Source organism: Rattus norvegicus, chromosome 4 (assembly GCF_036323735.1).
Source record: "Rattus norvegicus strain BN/NHsdMcwi chromosome 4, GRCr8, whole genome shotgun sequence".
Classification (NCBI taxonomy): domain Eukaryota; kingdom Metazoa; phylum Chordata; class Mammalia; order Rodentia; family Muridae; genus Rattus; species Rattus norvegicus.
This window is the reverse complement of record NC_086022.1, coordinates 34,623,637-34,638,651: the sequence shown is the minus strand read 5'-3', so window position 1 is coordinate 34,638,651 and position 15,015 is coordinate 34,623,637. Positions and strand designations below refer to the sequence as shown.

Here is a 15,015-nt window from a genome sequence, read left to right as displayed (position 1 = left end):
TCATTGTGGCTCAACAGAACAAAACTCATAAGAGAACCAGGCTGGAATTTTAATGCCCCTTTTATTGAGTTCATGAGTAGGCTAACACACAAGACCAGATTCTCAAATCAAGCTCAGAAACTCTGAAGCAATATACTTTGTTAATAATTTCAGAGTGTGGGCCACCCAAAAGCACAGACAAGCACAGATAGTCTGGGATATCAATGGTCCTTCACAGGTCCTGTCTCTCCATATGAGACATGGACTCCCTGACCTAAACTAACAGAGGAGGTCTCAAATGATAGTTTTCAGGCTTGTACCACAATGGAGAAAGTGTTTAGTGTATGAATTTTCTCCACCTTAGACTCGAGAGTTGTGTAAATTGTGATGTTCTTCAGGGAAGCTGAGGACCTAGAGACGCTGGGCTTGTGTGCTGCGTGGTCCTTACCAAAGGCATCTCACGGAGGCATCCTAGAGATATGTTCCTTTCTGTTTAGCAATTTTTTGATTACTTATCTGAAGTTCCAGTTGACAAAGAGATTAGATGAAGCCAAGCTACCTTCATACTCTCTCTGGGATGGCTTCTCCCACATAGAGAAATAAATAGATCTGAGATTGGGGGAGGGGATTGTGGTAATGACCACTGCTGAGTTTATTCTGAAAGAGGCATTTTCTCTTCAACATTTCCTCTTTCTGGGTGGTTCTCTTATTCCTATCCACTTAACACATGAGAACAGTAGAAACTTCTAGAAGACAGCACAAGAAAAAAGTCCAGATGACTTTGGGTATTGCCATGGATTTGTCATTGTTATCAATGCACAGGAACCACAGAAAATGAATCTTGCTGTAGTTTTTTTATGCATATGTGTGAGGTATTTTAATCTCATTTGCCTCCCACCATTAACCCCTCATGTCACTGTTTCCCAGGCTCCTCTTTCTGCTTTCTCGTATGTCTGTGTCAATTTTCAGGTCAATTTTTAGGTTTCAGGGTAGATTTAGCATGTACCAGAAAATATGCAGTTTTCTGGAAATCTTGCTTATTTGCCTTAGCATGATGGACTTCAGTTCCACTATTCCCTGAGAGCATTGTCTCGCTATTCTTTAATGGCTTTGTTCATGCTCTGTTGTGTATAGATGCTTTGTTTTCTTTATGCCCCCACCATTGATAGACACCTAGGCTACTTCACTAACCGTGTGTAGTAGCAGCGATGTAAACACACCTAAAATAGCTCGATGATATTTACCAATTCTCTAGAGGTCACTTTGGCCTTCACTGTGATTTTTGCAGTTCTGTGGGCTTTGACAAACGCATCACGTCATGTGTTCACCACTGTAAGTTAATGGCTCTCAAAAATCCTGTGGTCCTCTGTCGTCACTCTTCTGGTTCCTGTGACTCTTAAACTCCCTGATAACCACTGTGCCTTTCATTACCTCTATAATTTTGTGTATTGTATTCCAGAACATCAGATGCCTAGACTCATATAACATAATAGCTTACACTTGCTTCCTCTGTATATTAATATGTGTTTACATTTCTCTCCTGTCTTTTCATAGCTGAGAGTTGAGTATTTTTGCCATTGTTAAATCATTTTTAATTGTATGGATATACCGCAGTTTATCTCTTTGCCCATTCAAAGATATCTTAATTGTTTCCACATTTGGGAACAGCACATGAGGTAGTTGGTAATTCTGTATGGACGTAAGATTCTAAACTTTCTGGTCATCTGGGTAAATACCTAGGAATGCAGCGATTGGCTGCTTAGCTATCCTTAACTTTGTTAGAAACTGTCAAAGCTGTGTTCTTAAGTGATTGCAATGTTTTGCATCCCAGCAAACAACAGATGGGGTTGCTATTGTTTCTGTCATCAGCATACTGTACTGTTGAATGGGTTCCAGTGCACTTGGTAAGTAAGTTAATAAGTGATACTGTCGATTCTCTAATTTTCTAAAATTCCTGGATTTTCCCAATAACATGCAACAAACACTCCACACCTTTCCACATACTCATTCCCCATTGTATATCTTTATGAATATACAATATGTATAAAGAATATGCAATTCTTTATGAGTCCTCTAACTTTGCATTTGGGTCTCTTGTTTGTTTATTGGTGAGTTATCAGTTATTGCAACGACCTGCAGTCCTGTGTGTTTTAGCAGCCATATTGAATTCTTTCAAATTTGCCATTTTATTGATACTTCCCCTTCCCTCACAGTATTTTTAAGATTTTTCTTTATTGAATTTAGAACATAGCTATTTACAAATATTTTCTCTCCATCCTCATCTGTTTTTCTATTCATTTATGTCTGCTGTGCATTAGATTTTCTTGGCTTTCTTGCTCTTGGCCATGTACTGAAGATTGTCCTCAAAACACCATGTGGACTCTTTCAAGACTTGCGTAAAGGGTCTCCTTTAGACAATACCTAAACTCATATCTCTACTGGGATACTAGAAGCATTAAATCTAAGACTAATTTAGACTAAAATTAAACTAAATAAATGTATTGGTATATTTTGACCTACTTAAGTGATAAATGTGGACGGAAAGTTTTCTTTAAGTACTGGTTTGTAATGATAGCTCCTGGTAGGAAGCTAAGTGTTAGCCTCTCACATATTAAGATGGACTACACAAAACAATTTTAAAGTTCAAAGGCCATCATGCACAGGAAAATTCATCTACACCCACCTAAACCTTCTTTCTTTACATAAAATCAATGTATGGCTAAAAAATAATCACTGAAGTGAATTAGTAAGCATTTTGACAGTAGGCATTGTGGTTACTGGAAACAAAAAGGTAGGACTAGTTTCACATATCAAAGTAAGGAATATGAAACTTTTATCCTTCTAAATCTTAGGAATTGTATGTGTCTGCAGTCATTTGTATGTATATGTACAGAGCTGAAAAACCCACTGTGCTGTTCTAGTCTGGAAAGAACAAGAAACAGAGTGAAGTCGTGGAATTACTGATTTTTTGTTCTTCAAAATCCTTTCCCAAGACTGGATGCCACTGACAATCTTTATATATCCCAAATGTGCTGTGAGCTAATTGAATGCAAGGGACTCTTCAATAACAAACTGTTATTATAACAACAATCCTATTGAACATCCTGCTGTATTTGGGAAATAACACCAGGAACTGCAAATTACCCTAAAAATTAAAGAAAATTCATTTGTGAGCTCTCTCATTTCATTGCTTGTTGATGAAATCTACTTTTAAAGGCCAAATTAACCAGGTTGTCCATTAACATTGATCACATTAGCTATATAATTGCCAAATCCTCATCTAGCCAGTGCTGTGTGGACGCAGCTAGTGAAGGGAGAACAAAGCATCTTAATGCAGTATCCTCTTTCACATCAACTCCTTTCACAAATTTTCTTCAAAGTCCTAAGCCTTGGAATGAGATATGTATGTCCCTGCCATTAGTTGGAGTTGTTTGTATCACATAAGCTAAGAGGAGGGGCATGCAAAGACTTATTGTCCCCAATCGGGGTGCAATATTTGTGTCTTGTAACAGCGTGTCACTTTCTTAGAGGACAAAGGGCTGGGTTCAAAGAGAAATATAAGCAAGACTTTGCTAAGAGTGCCATGGTAGCCATTGGAATAAGACTTTGACCTGGAAAAAAAATCATCGTCCCTTTCTTCACTGACTGCTGTTACCAGACTTGTCCTACACCTCAGCACTTTATCTCTCAGAAAGCTAAGAGTGGACTTTGAATCCAATGTAAATATTTTGCAATCTTGCCAATGGATATCAGATGAGTACATTTTGTACAACACTCACACACCGCAGAACTAATCAAACAATAACTAAAAACAAGGTATAAAATATTCATATTTTATCCGGCAAATGAATATAGACTCAACTAGACCAGCCAAGGTACATGCCTTTATTTATTAAAACGTATTGTTTGCATGTTAAAATTTTTGTGTGACACCGTGGTTGGTTTCTCTGGTTTTTTTGAAGATTGCATTTATTTGTTGTACGGTAAGAACATTCCAGAATCTTCTGTATTTAAAAGTAGGAAACCAAACACTACTGTGTATAGCTTACAGATATGCAGCATGTTTGATACCAATATGAATTTAAACCTTGTTTCCCTATGAAAAATGAACACCCAGCTCGAAACTCTAGCGTGATGCACAATTAATACTAACAAATGTAGTCATGACTTTCAAACTTGAATCTTGTTTTCTGTACAATTAGAAAAGAGGAAACTATTTGGCTATGGTAGAAATTAAAGAATATTTTATGAAAACTCTTCAGAAAGTCCATTACATTGGAAAGATGTATAATGTATAATGAGACCAAAGAATGACTTGGTAACTATCAGTGTTATGTGTCACTCAATAACAGTTGAGTTTATTTCCAAAATTACTTTCTTTTTCTGTTCTGCTAGTACATTATTCAGACCATTAGAGGAAGATGGTGCATTCTGTGAACAGAATTATGTATAGTCTACTAGGTAATGCAAGCGGGATCTCTGTGCCCTGATTGCAGCATCATAAGCTCCCATTATAGCATGCGCTATAAATCATCCTGCACCCAGGAGACAGGGCCAGATCCTCTGGTAATCTGTGAATAGTGACACCCTTTATAACAAGGTTATGCCGTTCTGTCCTCAGCATGATGAGCAGAGCTTCCAGAATGCATGGCACCACACTTCCCTTAGACAGTTAGCAGTAATGATCAATAAAAGAAGATCTATTTCTCCAGCCTGGAGCAGCTTCAGAAAGGGGAATGGGAGGATGTATATTGGGCCACATAGCTGAGAAGCATATCAATGTCTTACAGGGCATGTTTGGGGACAGGGGTGAGGATGAAAATAAAGTGCAGAAGTTTCCTCTATATGATTTGACTTGACCTTCATAACATCCCCACACAGCAGGTCTGTTGGAATTCTACAGATGTCTGCAGTGGTTAAATGGCTTGCTCAGACTTATAGAAATCTTCTAATTCATACTAAGTTTCTCTTTGCAACGTGTCTCATTGTGCAAACACAGACGAGAACATTTCACTGTGTTATTCTATTAAACTTTTGTCTCTTTACCTTCTCAGATAAGCTGGAGCAAAGGTGACTGATGTGAGTTGAAAACAGGACACAATGAAAACTTGCTCAGGCAGCATGGCTCTGAGACATCCTTAGGTGTGGCACAACATGCACTTATGCAGCTGAGACAGGTGTGTCGTATTTACTCCACAGTTTTTGATAATTTGGCTCCAATCTTTATGGAGTATCTTAAGGTGCTTACCGTGACAAAAGAGAATTTATTATTTTTATTTAGTTTTTTCTTCATTAAAAAAACTCTTATGATTATGATTACTGCTGTTATTCGTGTGGGGTGAGATAAATGTGAATTTCTGGCCAGAGTCTGTATTCGGAGGTCAGAGACAACATTCAGCAGTGGTCTCTCTCCTTCCACCTTGTTGGAGGGATCTGCCATGCATTCTTCCTGGCATATTCCTGCCTAGATTTTGGCTAATTCTTCTGTCACCACCCCCATCTCACCCTCAGAATGCTGTTAGTTCAGATGTGTTATACCACGTCAACTTTTTTTTAATCTTTATTAACTTAAGTATTTATTTACATTTCGAGTGTTATTCCCTTTCCTGGTTTCCGGGCCAACATCCCCCTAACCCCTCCCCCTCCCCTTCTCTATGGGTGTTCCCCTCCCCATCCTCCCCCCATTACCACCCTCCCCCCAACAATCACGTTCACTGGGGGTTCAGTCTTGGCAGGACCAAGGGCTTCCTCTTCCACTGGTGCTCTTACTAGACTATTCATTGCTACCTATGAGGTCAGAGTCCAGGGTCAGTCCATGTATAGTCTTTGGGTAGTGGCTTAGTCCCTGGAAGCTCTGGTTGGTTGGCATTGTTGTTCATATGGGGTCTCAAGCCCCTTCAAGCTCTTCCAGTCCTTTCTCTGATTCCTTCAACGGGGATCCCGTTCTCAGTTCAGTGGTTTGCTGCTGGCATTTGCCTATGTATTTGCTGTATTCTGGCTGTGTCTCTCAGGAGCGATCTACATCCGTCTCCTGTCGGTCTGCACTTCTTTAAGCAAAGAATCAGTTAAGAATGCTTGCTGTTTCCATCTTATCTAATTGGGTGGCTGTGTATGTACCACATCAACTTTTAACCTGGACTCCAGTGATGAAGCTTGCACTGTCTGGCTTGTGCCAAAAGTCCTTTATCTACTGACCCATCTTGACAGCTGTTATTCATTTCTTTGGCTTTTGTTGTTGTTGTTGTTTGTTTTGTTGTTTTTTTGTTTTGAGACAGAATTTGCTATGACCTCCAACTTCCTATACGGCCCACACTAGCACGAAACTGGTCTGCCAACCTCAGTCTCCAGATATGCCCCATGACACCCAACCTTTATCACCTGGTGTTAGCTCCTGGTTTCCTACTACCAGACTGTCGTAGTCCTTCAGATACCGTGTACCCCTGCTATTTCCATGCCACACTCATCCATACATGTGTGTGCTCACAGCATCTGTGTTATGCATTTCTAATTTCCTGTTCAGGTTGGAGACAGTCGAGAACTCATCAGTTAAGAATGCTTGCTGTTTTTGCAGAGGATCTGGGTTTGAGACTCAAAACCCACATGGCACTGCACTGTCTGTAACTCCAGTTCCAGGGGATTTACTACCTCTAATTGCCTCTCAGTGTATCAGGACAGCCCACAGTACACATACACACATGTAGGCAAGACACTCGTATACATCAAACAAAAATAAGCCTTTAAAAACAAGAATTATAGCATCAGATCATTTTCTGGGTCTTCTAGAAATCATCATCCCCACCGTTTGAGGAAACCTTAGAGCTTTCAGCCATCAGTATCTTCAATTAGGGCCATACATTTTTAGTATCAAAAATTTAAGACGCGGCTTGCAAGAAAACCTAATGAATGAAGATACATATGTCTTAGCTCTAGGACTCTCAAGGGGAGAGTCAATCACATTAGGAGTTGGCATCTCTATCAGCCTCTGTGCTTTCTGTGTCTTCCACAGGGCAGGTCTAGGGTTATCTTTACGTCAGATACTTGGTTAGCAGTGGGTGAATTGGAGGTATCTTACTCTTTATAAAAAAACACATTGAAAACTTCTCCTCTGCTTATTAAAAAGGTTTTTTTTAAATTATGTGTATTTGTGTGCACACATATGGGGGTATGTGCTCATGAAGCCAGAAGCCAGTTGAATGCTTGGAAGCTGGAGTTATAGGTGATTGTGAACCGCCTGATAGAGACGCTGAGAGTTGAACTTGGGTCTCTGCAGGACCAATACACGCTCTTACCTGCTGCGCTATCTCCCATCTGCTCTCTGCTACCACTGAAGTCTAAAGTTGGGCCAAAAGTTGGATAAAACTATGAAAAATTATGTTTTTTTCCCATTTTACTTCTTATTTACTTTCTTGACTCTTTGACTCATAAAAGTGATGAGATAAGGGAACATATGTAGATTACAAGGCAACTGCATACATTTTCCCCAAATAGAACAAACTTCATAGCAGTTTATCCTCCCTCAAAGAGTTGGAAACCAAGACTCAAGGACGGCACTACACAAATCAAAAACAAATTGTATTTTTCTCTTCCGGTCCCAGGCACTGCAGGAGCCGCGGCTTACCATGCAGACATGACCAAGTCCAAGAACCACACCACACACAACCAGTCCTGCAAATGGCACAGAAATGGCATCAAGAAACCCCGGTCACAAAGATACGAATCTCTGTTGGGGGTCGACCCCAAGTTTCTGAGGAACATGCGCTTTGCCAAGAAGCACAACAAGAAAGGCCTGAAGGAGATGCAGGCCAACAATGCCAAGGCAGTGAGTGCACGAGCAGAGGCCATCAAGGCCCTCGTGAAGCCTCAGGCCGTCAAGCCCAAGATGCCCAAAGGCTCCAGCCGCAAACTCAGCCGTCTGGCTTTCATCACTCACCCCAAGCTTGGGAAGAAGATTCGAAGCTACATGGCCAAGGGTCGTAGGCTCTGCCAACCAAAGCCCAAGGTTCAAACCAAGGCAGAGGCCAAAGTTCCAGCTAAGGCCCAGGCTTCAGTTCCAGCCCAGGCTCCCAAGGGTGCCCAGGCCCCTGTGAGGGCCCCATAGAAGAGGCTCCTGCCAGTGTGAAGACAGACGGACAGTTGTGACACACCTACCTACACTATGTGCAGATGACCAGTGTCCTATGCTGTTTTTACAAATAAACTTGAGACAAGAAAAATAAAAGAACAAATTGTAGTTGTTGATGTATTCGGCCCAGAGAACTAAATCTATGGCTCCCCTGAAATCATATTCTTAAGAATACCTTAATAATTAATATATCCTTCACGCAAATGAAACATATTTTTCAACTTGTAGTGTCACTCATACCTTGTAATCCTGTATGTACAGAGATGTCTTCCTTAATATTTTCCAGAGCACAATTAACTGCTAATTAGTTTATTAAGATATTTTCATTCTGTTTGGTTGTTAGTAAGCATATTTCAATTTGAATTAAATGTTTAACCTAAAATCATGTAGTATGTTGAATTCGAGATGTTTTGTTTTGTTTTGTTTTGTTTTGTATGTGCGTGTCTCTGGAATGTTGCCTGTTAGGGCCACTAATACAGACTTAGACTCATTTTGTTTATTCTTTGTTTCTTACCTACTGACCATGTCCCCTTCATTCCATTTTCTTTACTAGAGTCAAGACCACTCTAAGAGTTCTAAACTCTTCAGGAAATACTAAATGCTGTATTAGTCAATAAATAATGTATGGTGCAGATGCTGGCTTCCCTAAAAAGGGCCAAAGTACACAGCACCTTGAAAGTTTAGCCAGTATGAGACATGCTTACAGATAATCTCATAGGTGTCTACTCATCTCTTTCACTCGTCTCTGCAGTAGGTGATGTAACTAGGAGGTCGGTGGAAATAGAATTGCACTTACGTGATGAAAACCAAGTCTCCTGATGGTTCATACAATGTCCCTGCCAGAAACATAGAACTACTATTGTGCTTGTGGCCTGAAACCAGATAGAGAAAGTTGAGTTTCTTCCAACGTCTGCAAAACATCCTGCTGAGGATTGAACTAAATCTCATTTCTCAACTCAAAGCAGAGGAACAGGGTTGGGGGAGAGAAGTGGTAAGATTTTCTTGAGTTTTGCCTGTCTGTAACAAAGTTAGTTTCTCTTCTTTTTTCCTCTCTCCAGTGTTCATGGATCTGACTCAGTGACTTATGAACTCGGACAATATATCATTATTTTCATAAAATTCTAACTGCGGTTTGGCATTTTCTTCTTTTGAGAACAGAGGCAAGAAATCTGTGCCCTTTTCATCAGGGAAATTAGAGTTATTTTCTTATTACATTGAATTTGCAGGTATCATAAAAGGTTGTTTGGATTCTTTTCTAAAGCAAAACCAAAGATGTTATTAGACTTTCCCTAGGTGTTATATAATGTGCATTTTGGAAACTACACTCATTACCACAATGTAAATATTGTCTAATAGCTTAATATCTGTATTTAAGTGCAATCAGCTTTCTTTAGACTCAAGATATTTTACTTCATTAGTTTTTCCAGTAAAAGGTCTATTTCTTATTGACAATGGGTCCCTGCCACAAAATAAGCTAAAATTTCTGATGCCTTTTGCTGGCATACAAAACTCCGGTACCATCATTTTTATTTATTAAAGTTTTGTAACATGGAAGAAAGGGCCTGTCTTGTGATGATAGAAAATGAATTTAAAATGGATGAAAATGAGATCACACACACACACACACACACACACACACACACACACACACACACGATTTGCAAGAAAGTTGTGGAAGTTCAACACAGGATTTTCAGTGAATGTTTGGAAAATAGCATTCGTCCAAGAGGAAATGTGGGGGATGTCTTCCAACAAAAGGCCGTTGAATTCTTCCTTAATCACCATAATTGGGACAACTAGTGAAACAACTCTCACACCACCTACACAACCTACAACCGCACAAAACTCTTTAGTTCTTTGTCTATAAACATATTTCTCCCCGAGAGAAACTTCTGTTATCACTCATTACGTACATTCATGATTTGGTTCATACTTCTCCACAAAATATTGTTATAATTAATAAGGTTACGAGTCTAAGAGAAAGTATTAATCCATGAATTAAAAACAATATTCTATAAAAATAAAAAAGGGACACTCAGTATATAACAAAGCAAGAATCATGGGAAATTGCAAAAAGATAAATATAAGAATGCTCCAAAACTCACTTAAAAAACCCACAAGTGGTAAAGAGGCCACAAAGTGAAATTTTCAGATCATCAGGAATTACATTTAAGACCTCAGGTTGGATCCCAAGTACTGGAGAAAAGTAGGAAACTGGGAAACTAGAGAGCTAGAAAAGAGATCCCAGAAAGCCTCTTCAGTGACTAGAATTCCCTGATAACAGACTGAAGGGGAAAAAAAGGGAAAGAATTGCCAGGAAAGAAGAGACCTTCTAAAAGCCAGAACCTGAGGACTTATCCTGAACAGCTGCTGTAGCAGGTCCTTGGTCCGCAATGTGGTAATGAACTTCTACACTGATGGGGAAGAAAATCGTTTCCTAGGTTGCCATAGCTTAAAACTAAGAATGGAGCAGACCCTGGATAGGGGACTCCTACAGTGGAAAGAGGTGGAGGAGCATTTAGGAATCGCACAGCAGAGAGAGGAGGAAACGTGCAGGGTTCAAGGTGGCTATACAAACAGCAAAGGAACCTTAGCAGAGAAAGGGCAGATCACAGTGAGCTGTGGGATGGCGGACACACCCACAGAGCAATGATGTGTTTGCTGTGAGGAGTTTTAAGGCTTTGTAAGATAAAATCCGTGCCTGATTAACAGGCACAGAGAAAAAAGGGGGTGTGGGGGGTGATTCAGGAAAGGAAGGGGGAAAGGAAACATTGCTACATGTAGTATCACACACACACACACACACACACACACACACACACACACACGCACATCCATGGATATTGAGCAATGATATAACATTATGACATAATCAAAGTGATTTGGGAGAGAGGGAAGGGCAGTAACCAAGCCTAATCTTGATCTTCCTTTCAGAAAGGCAATGTATGATATAAACATTCTAAAAGGAAAAAAAAAATGTATGTAAGGTGTCAGGACTGGACCTGTTTGGCACTGGAGCAATTGATGTGCCTGGGGTGGACAACCTCTCTGGCTGCAAGCTTTACTCAGTTGCCTGTAGTTGTGTAGGTTTGAGGCCTTGTAGTCTTTCTCCATCATCCATGATATGGGTGTCCTTCTGTTCAGTTCACAGTTCTGATGCTACTAGGAGACATAGTCTTACAGCCAACTCTCTGATCCTCTGGCTTGTGCAGTATTTCTGCCTTTTCTTCCTCAGTGTTCCCTTCGCCTTAGGTAAGGGAGTGGTGCTTGCTTATATTGAGGAACATAGATGTATATGCATTCATTATGCAAGTTATGAAAAAAGAGGTACAATAGCCAAGATCTGAGAGTCTCCGCTTTGGTTCAGAGGCATTTTGCTCAGATTAGCCCTAGCAAGGGATTCACGAAATACCAGACGACAGTTTTGTGCAGAGTAAAAGGTGTGCTGCTCAAAGAAGGAGAGACATGAGCTAACAGAAACTCTAATGGGGTCTATTACACTCTTTGAGGATAGATATGGTGGGGGGGGAGGGATGAAGGAAAAATTCCAGGCAGGCCGAGGAAGAAGTAGAGTCAAGCAGGGTAACATGGGTCCTGTCTGCTCAGCAATACACGATTCGCTTGAGTTAGCAGGTGCGTGGAGGCAGGGACACATGAACAACCAGGAAATCTGTGGAAAGGGTTTCTGTGACCCTCAAGCCTAATCCCACTCTGTTGTCATTTTCTCTGGATGGAGCAGCAAGAGTTGTGTTGTTCATGCTTTTCTATCGGTCGCTGTTCTGAAGTGGCAGGTGGCTCGGAGGGTTTTAAACACAGCCGGTTAAAACCTGTTAGTAAGAACTTACCGAGGTGAGATAATAAAGTACTTCATGAAACTCCAGTGTGTATTGTTTAAGATCGCAAAAAGGAGTATCTCATCTCCTAATCAGCTAGCTGGACTGTCTTTGTAATTACTACTCCTAGTGGGATTCTACACAAATTCATACTTAAGAAACATTGAACATAGTTGGAAGAAAAATTGTTATTTTTCAAGAATCCGATGTAAAATCAAATCTCAAATGTCATCACTTGACAGGGGAAATGGTTTTATAAGAGTGTAGAAAAATTTCTGGGAAACATACCAGAATAAAACAGATCTCAAGACTCCGACAGAACAACTAGAATGGACAAAGACACCACAGACAGATTTTGAAAAGGTGAAAGGCTCACACAGCACTGGGAGGAAGTCAGCAATGCTCCAAAGGTTACAAAGACAGGAAGATGCTGTTATAAACAACTTTACGTCAGACATGCTGAAGCTTGGGGGAAAGGAATACATTTCTAGAAAAAATTGTGGCTTATCAAAATTAATTTAGGAAAAAATAAGAAATGTAATCAGTATAATGTAAAATGCATAACCATCACAAACCGAACAAGAAGGCTAAAATAGCTCTCACAGTTCTTTTTTTACTAATGTCGTCTATTTGGTGTTGGTTAACAATTTTCTATCCTTTCTTTCTTTCTTTCTTTTTTCCTTCTTTCTTTCTTCCTTCCTTTCTTTCTTTCTCTTTCTTTCTTCCTTCCTTCCTTCCTTTCTTTCTTTCTTTCTTTCTTTCTCTCTTTCTTTCATGTCTTTTTAAGATAGGGTTTCTCTGTGTAGCATTGGCTGTCCTAGAAGTTGCTCTGTAAGAACAGCCTGCCTCACCTCAGACTCAGAAATCTGCCTGACTGCCTAGGTGTAGCCACCATTCTCATTTATGCTGATTTTTTTGAGGGGGGAGGGTAAAAATTTCTAGCAAACAATAAAGGAAAAATGAATTCAGATATTAAAGAAAAATATAATTACAATCTCACAAAACTCATCGGATTAGAGAACAGTGTGATATCTCCAGGTGGCTTTTTCACACTAGCAGAACTTTGATATAAAATCCAAAAAATATGATTAATCTTGCCCATGCATCATACATATATATATATATTTGAACCAGAATAACATAATATAGAAAATATATGGCATTATCATAATGTATCATTGGATTTTTATATAAGAAGTCAATTAATGTGTATTTTCTTATAACTTGAAGCAAAGAGACAATGATATAATCATCTTTATTGCAAAAAACCAATTGATAAAATTCTACATCCTTAATCTGACAAAGTACCTACAGGAAAATATGCAACGAACTTAATGGTGGTTGTTGAGGCTCCCGCTTTGGTTGGACTAAAACCATGACCTTAGCCTACATTAAGGCATTAAAAGGTAGAAAGAAGTTGCAGTGGAATGAAGAACATTACTGTTGTATGGATAAAATCTTTGTATAACAGTCCAAAAGAAGCATGAATAAATTATTTTATATCATTAATGATGTATTTCTAGATGTCATTATACTTGCCATATTTTCAAGATACAAACTTCAGAATGAAGAAGTAACTTCAACAAGCAGGAAATCTATTATTTATTTATTTATTTATTTATTTATTGTTTGTTTGTTTGTTTGTTTGTTTGTTTGTTTTGAAGTATAGCTTAATTTGGTAGCCTAGGCTGGCCTGGAACTTACTATGTAGCATAGGCTGGCTACAAATGCATGGCAGTCCTTCCTCAGCCTGCTTGAGTTCTAGGACTACGGGGATCGCAAGCACAAGCCAGAATACCCAACTCAGAAATTTACATTTAAAACTACCTTTATCATAACATCAAAATTCTAACATGGTTAGGAATAATAAAAATTTCAAGAACTTTGTGATGGACAGTGTATAACCTTATTGAAAGACAAAATCCAAGCCAGCCCAGATTTAGAGAGCTTGATATATGTGCCCGCAGCTTAGAGAGTGTGGTACCACAGGAAAACAGACATTGAAAACTGATCGGGAATTTGAAATACCTCACCAACATGCCAACAGGAGCTTTGTGGTACTTGACAACCTGACGTTAAAACTTCAAACAGAAAAGCAAGCAGTCTGTGTGAAGGAGAGTGTACCCTGCCCCATGCACTCCCCCAGACACTGTTATCATCAAAGTAAAGTCCTTTAAGTGGACAATCAAGTGACACCAAGTAGAGAGCCCTGAAACTGGCCTACTCTGATGAAGACCTTTGGGAAAGACTGAAATCTATAACAGTCCATTTTGGAAGGAAGAATTTATTAATTAATTATCCAAGCCCAACTGGGAATCCACAGGTAAGAAACTAAGATGATATCCCCATCAAGCACTAGAAATAAATCCAAGATTCATTCAATGAAAATCTTAGATGAGGAATGGCAAAACTAGATAGAATGACAGCTTTTCTCCATACAGTGGAAAGATACCTTACCATCCACAAAAACCTAGTCTGAAAGCAAAATTACATCATTTTAATTAAAACGTGTAGTTAATGTGCAAAATGGAGAAAAGTTTCTCAATATATAAAACTCACAAAAAATTGTACCAAAATGTGGTTAGAAAGAATAAATTCCAAAGAAAGAAAAACAAACCAATGCCAAGGGAAACATCACAAACAAGAGCTCTACAGATGAATAATTATAAGTGAGATGAATGTATGAAATGATGCTTAGCTTTATTAGAAATTATGAAGTGTAAATTTGAACCCAAATGAGATGACATCACGCACACTCAATACCTGTGAAATTAAAGTCTGTCAATTTATATGCTGGTGAGGATGTGGTACAAGGGTGGTTTATTACAATTCAACGAAGGCTCAGTAATGGCCACAGACACTTTAGAGTATACCTTATTTTCTAATCAAATTGAAAATTTGCAAACCATATGACACATGGATTCCACTCTAGGATATATATGCATAAAGGCAGCAAAATAGATGCTCGGGTGTAAACACCTGCGTCATTTACCTCAGCAAGTTCTAAGCAACTGATCAACACAGGACAAAACTGAGGTGTATGTTGCTATGGTGGATTACTGCATACTGATGAAAGGTACA

The 15,015-nt window shown here is 39.2% G+C and overlaps 1 protein-coding gene across 1 annotated transcript; it reads left to right on the top strand.

Moving 5' to 3' along the window:
- The first annotated feature begins 7,562 nt into the window (after nt 1–7,562).
- Rps29-ps20 (ribosomal protein S29, pseudogene 20) lies at nt 7,563–8,094 on the top strand. The gene has a single exon (XM_063286821.1). It carries the CDS (start codon nt 7,607–7,609, stop codon nt 8,075–8,077), a length of 471 nt encoding a protein of 156 aa, XP_063142891.1. The 5' UTR covers nt 7,563–7,606; the 3' UTR covers nt 8,078–8,094.
- Nucleotides 8,095–15,015: the final 6,921 nt, after the last annotated feature.

What these genes read in the sequence shown, in the direction of transcription:
- Rps29-ps20 (XM_063286821.1), top strand. Translation starts at nt 7,607, where the DNA reads ATGACCAAGTCCAAGAACCACACCACACACAACCAGTCCTGCAAATGG.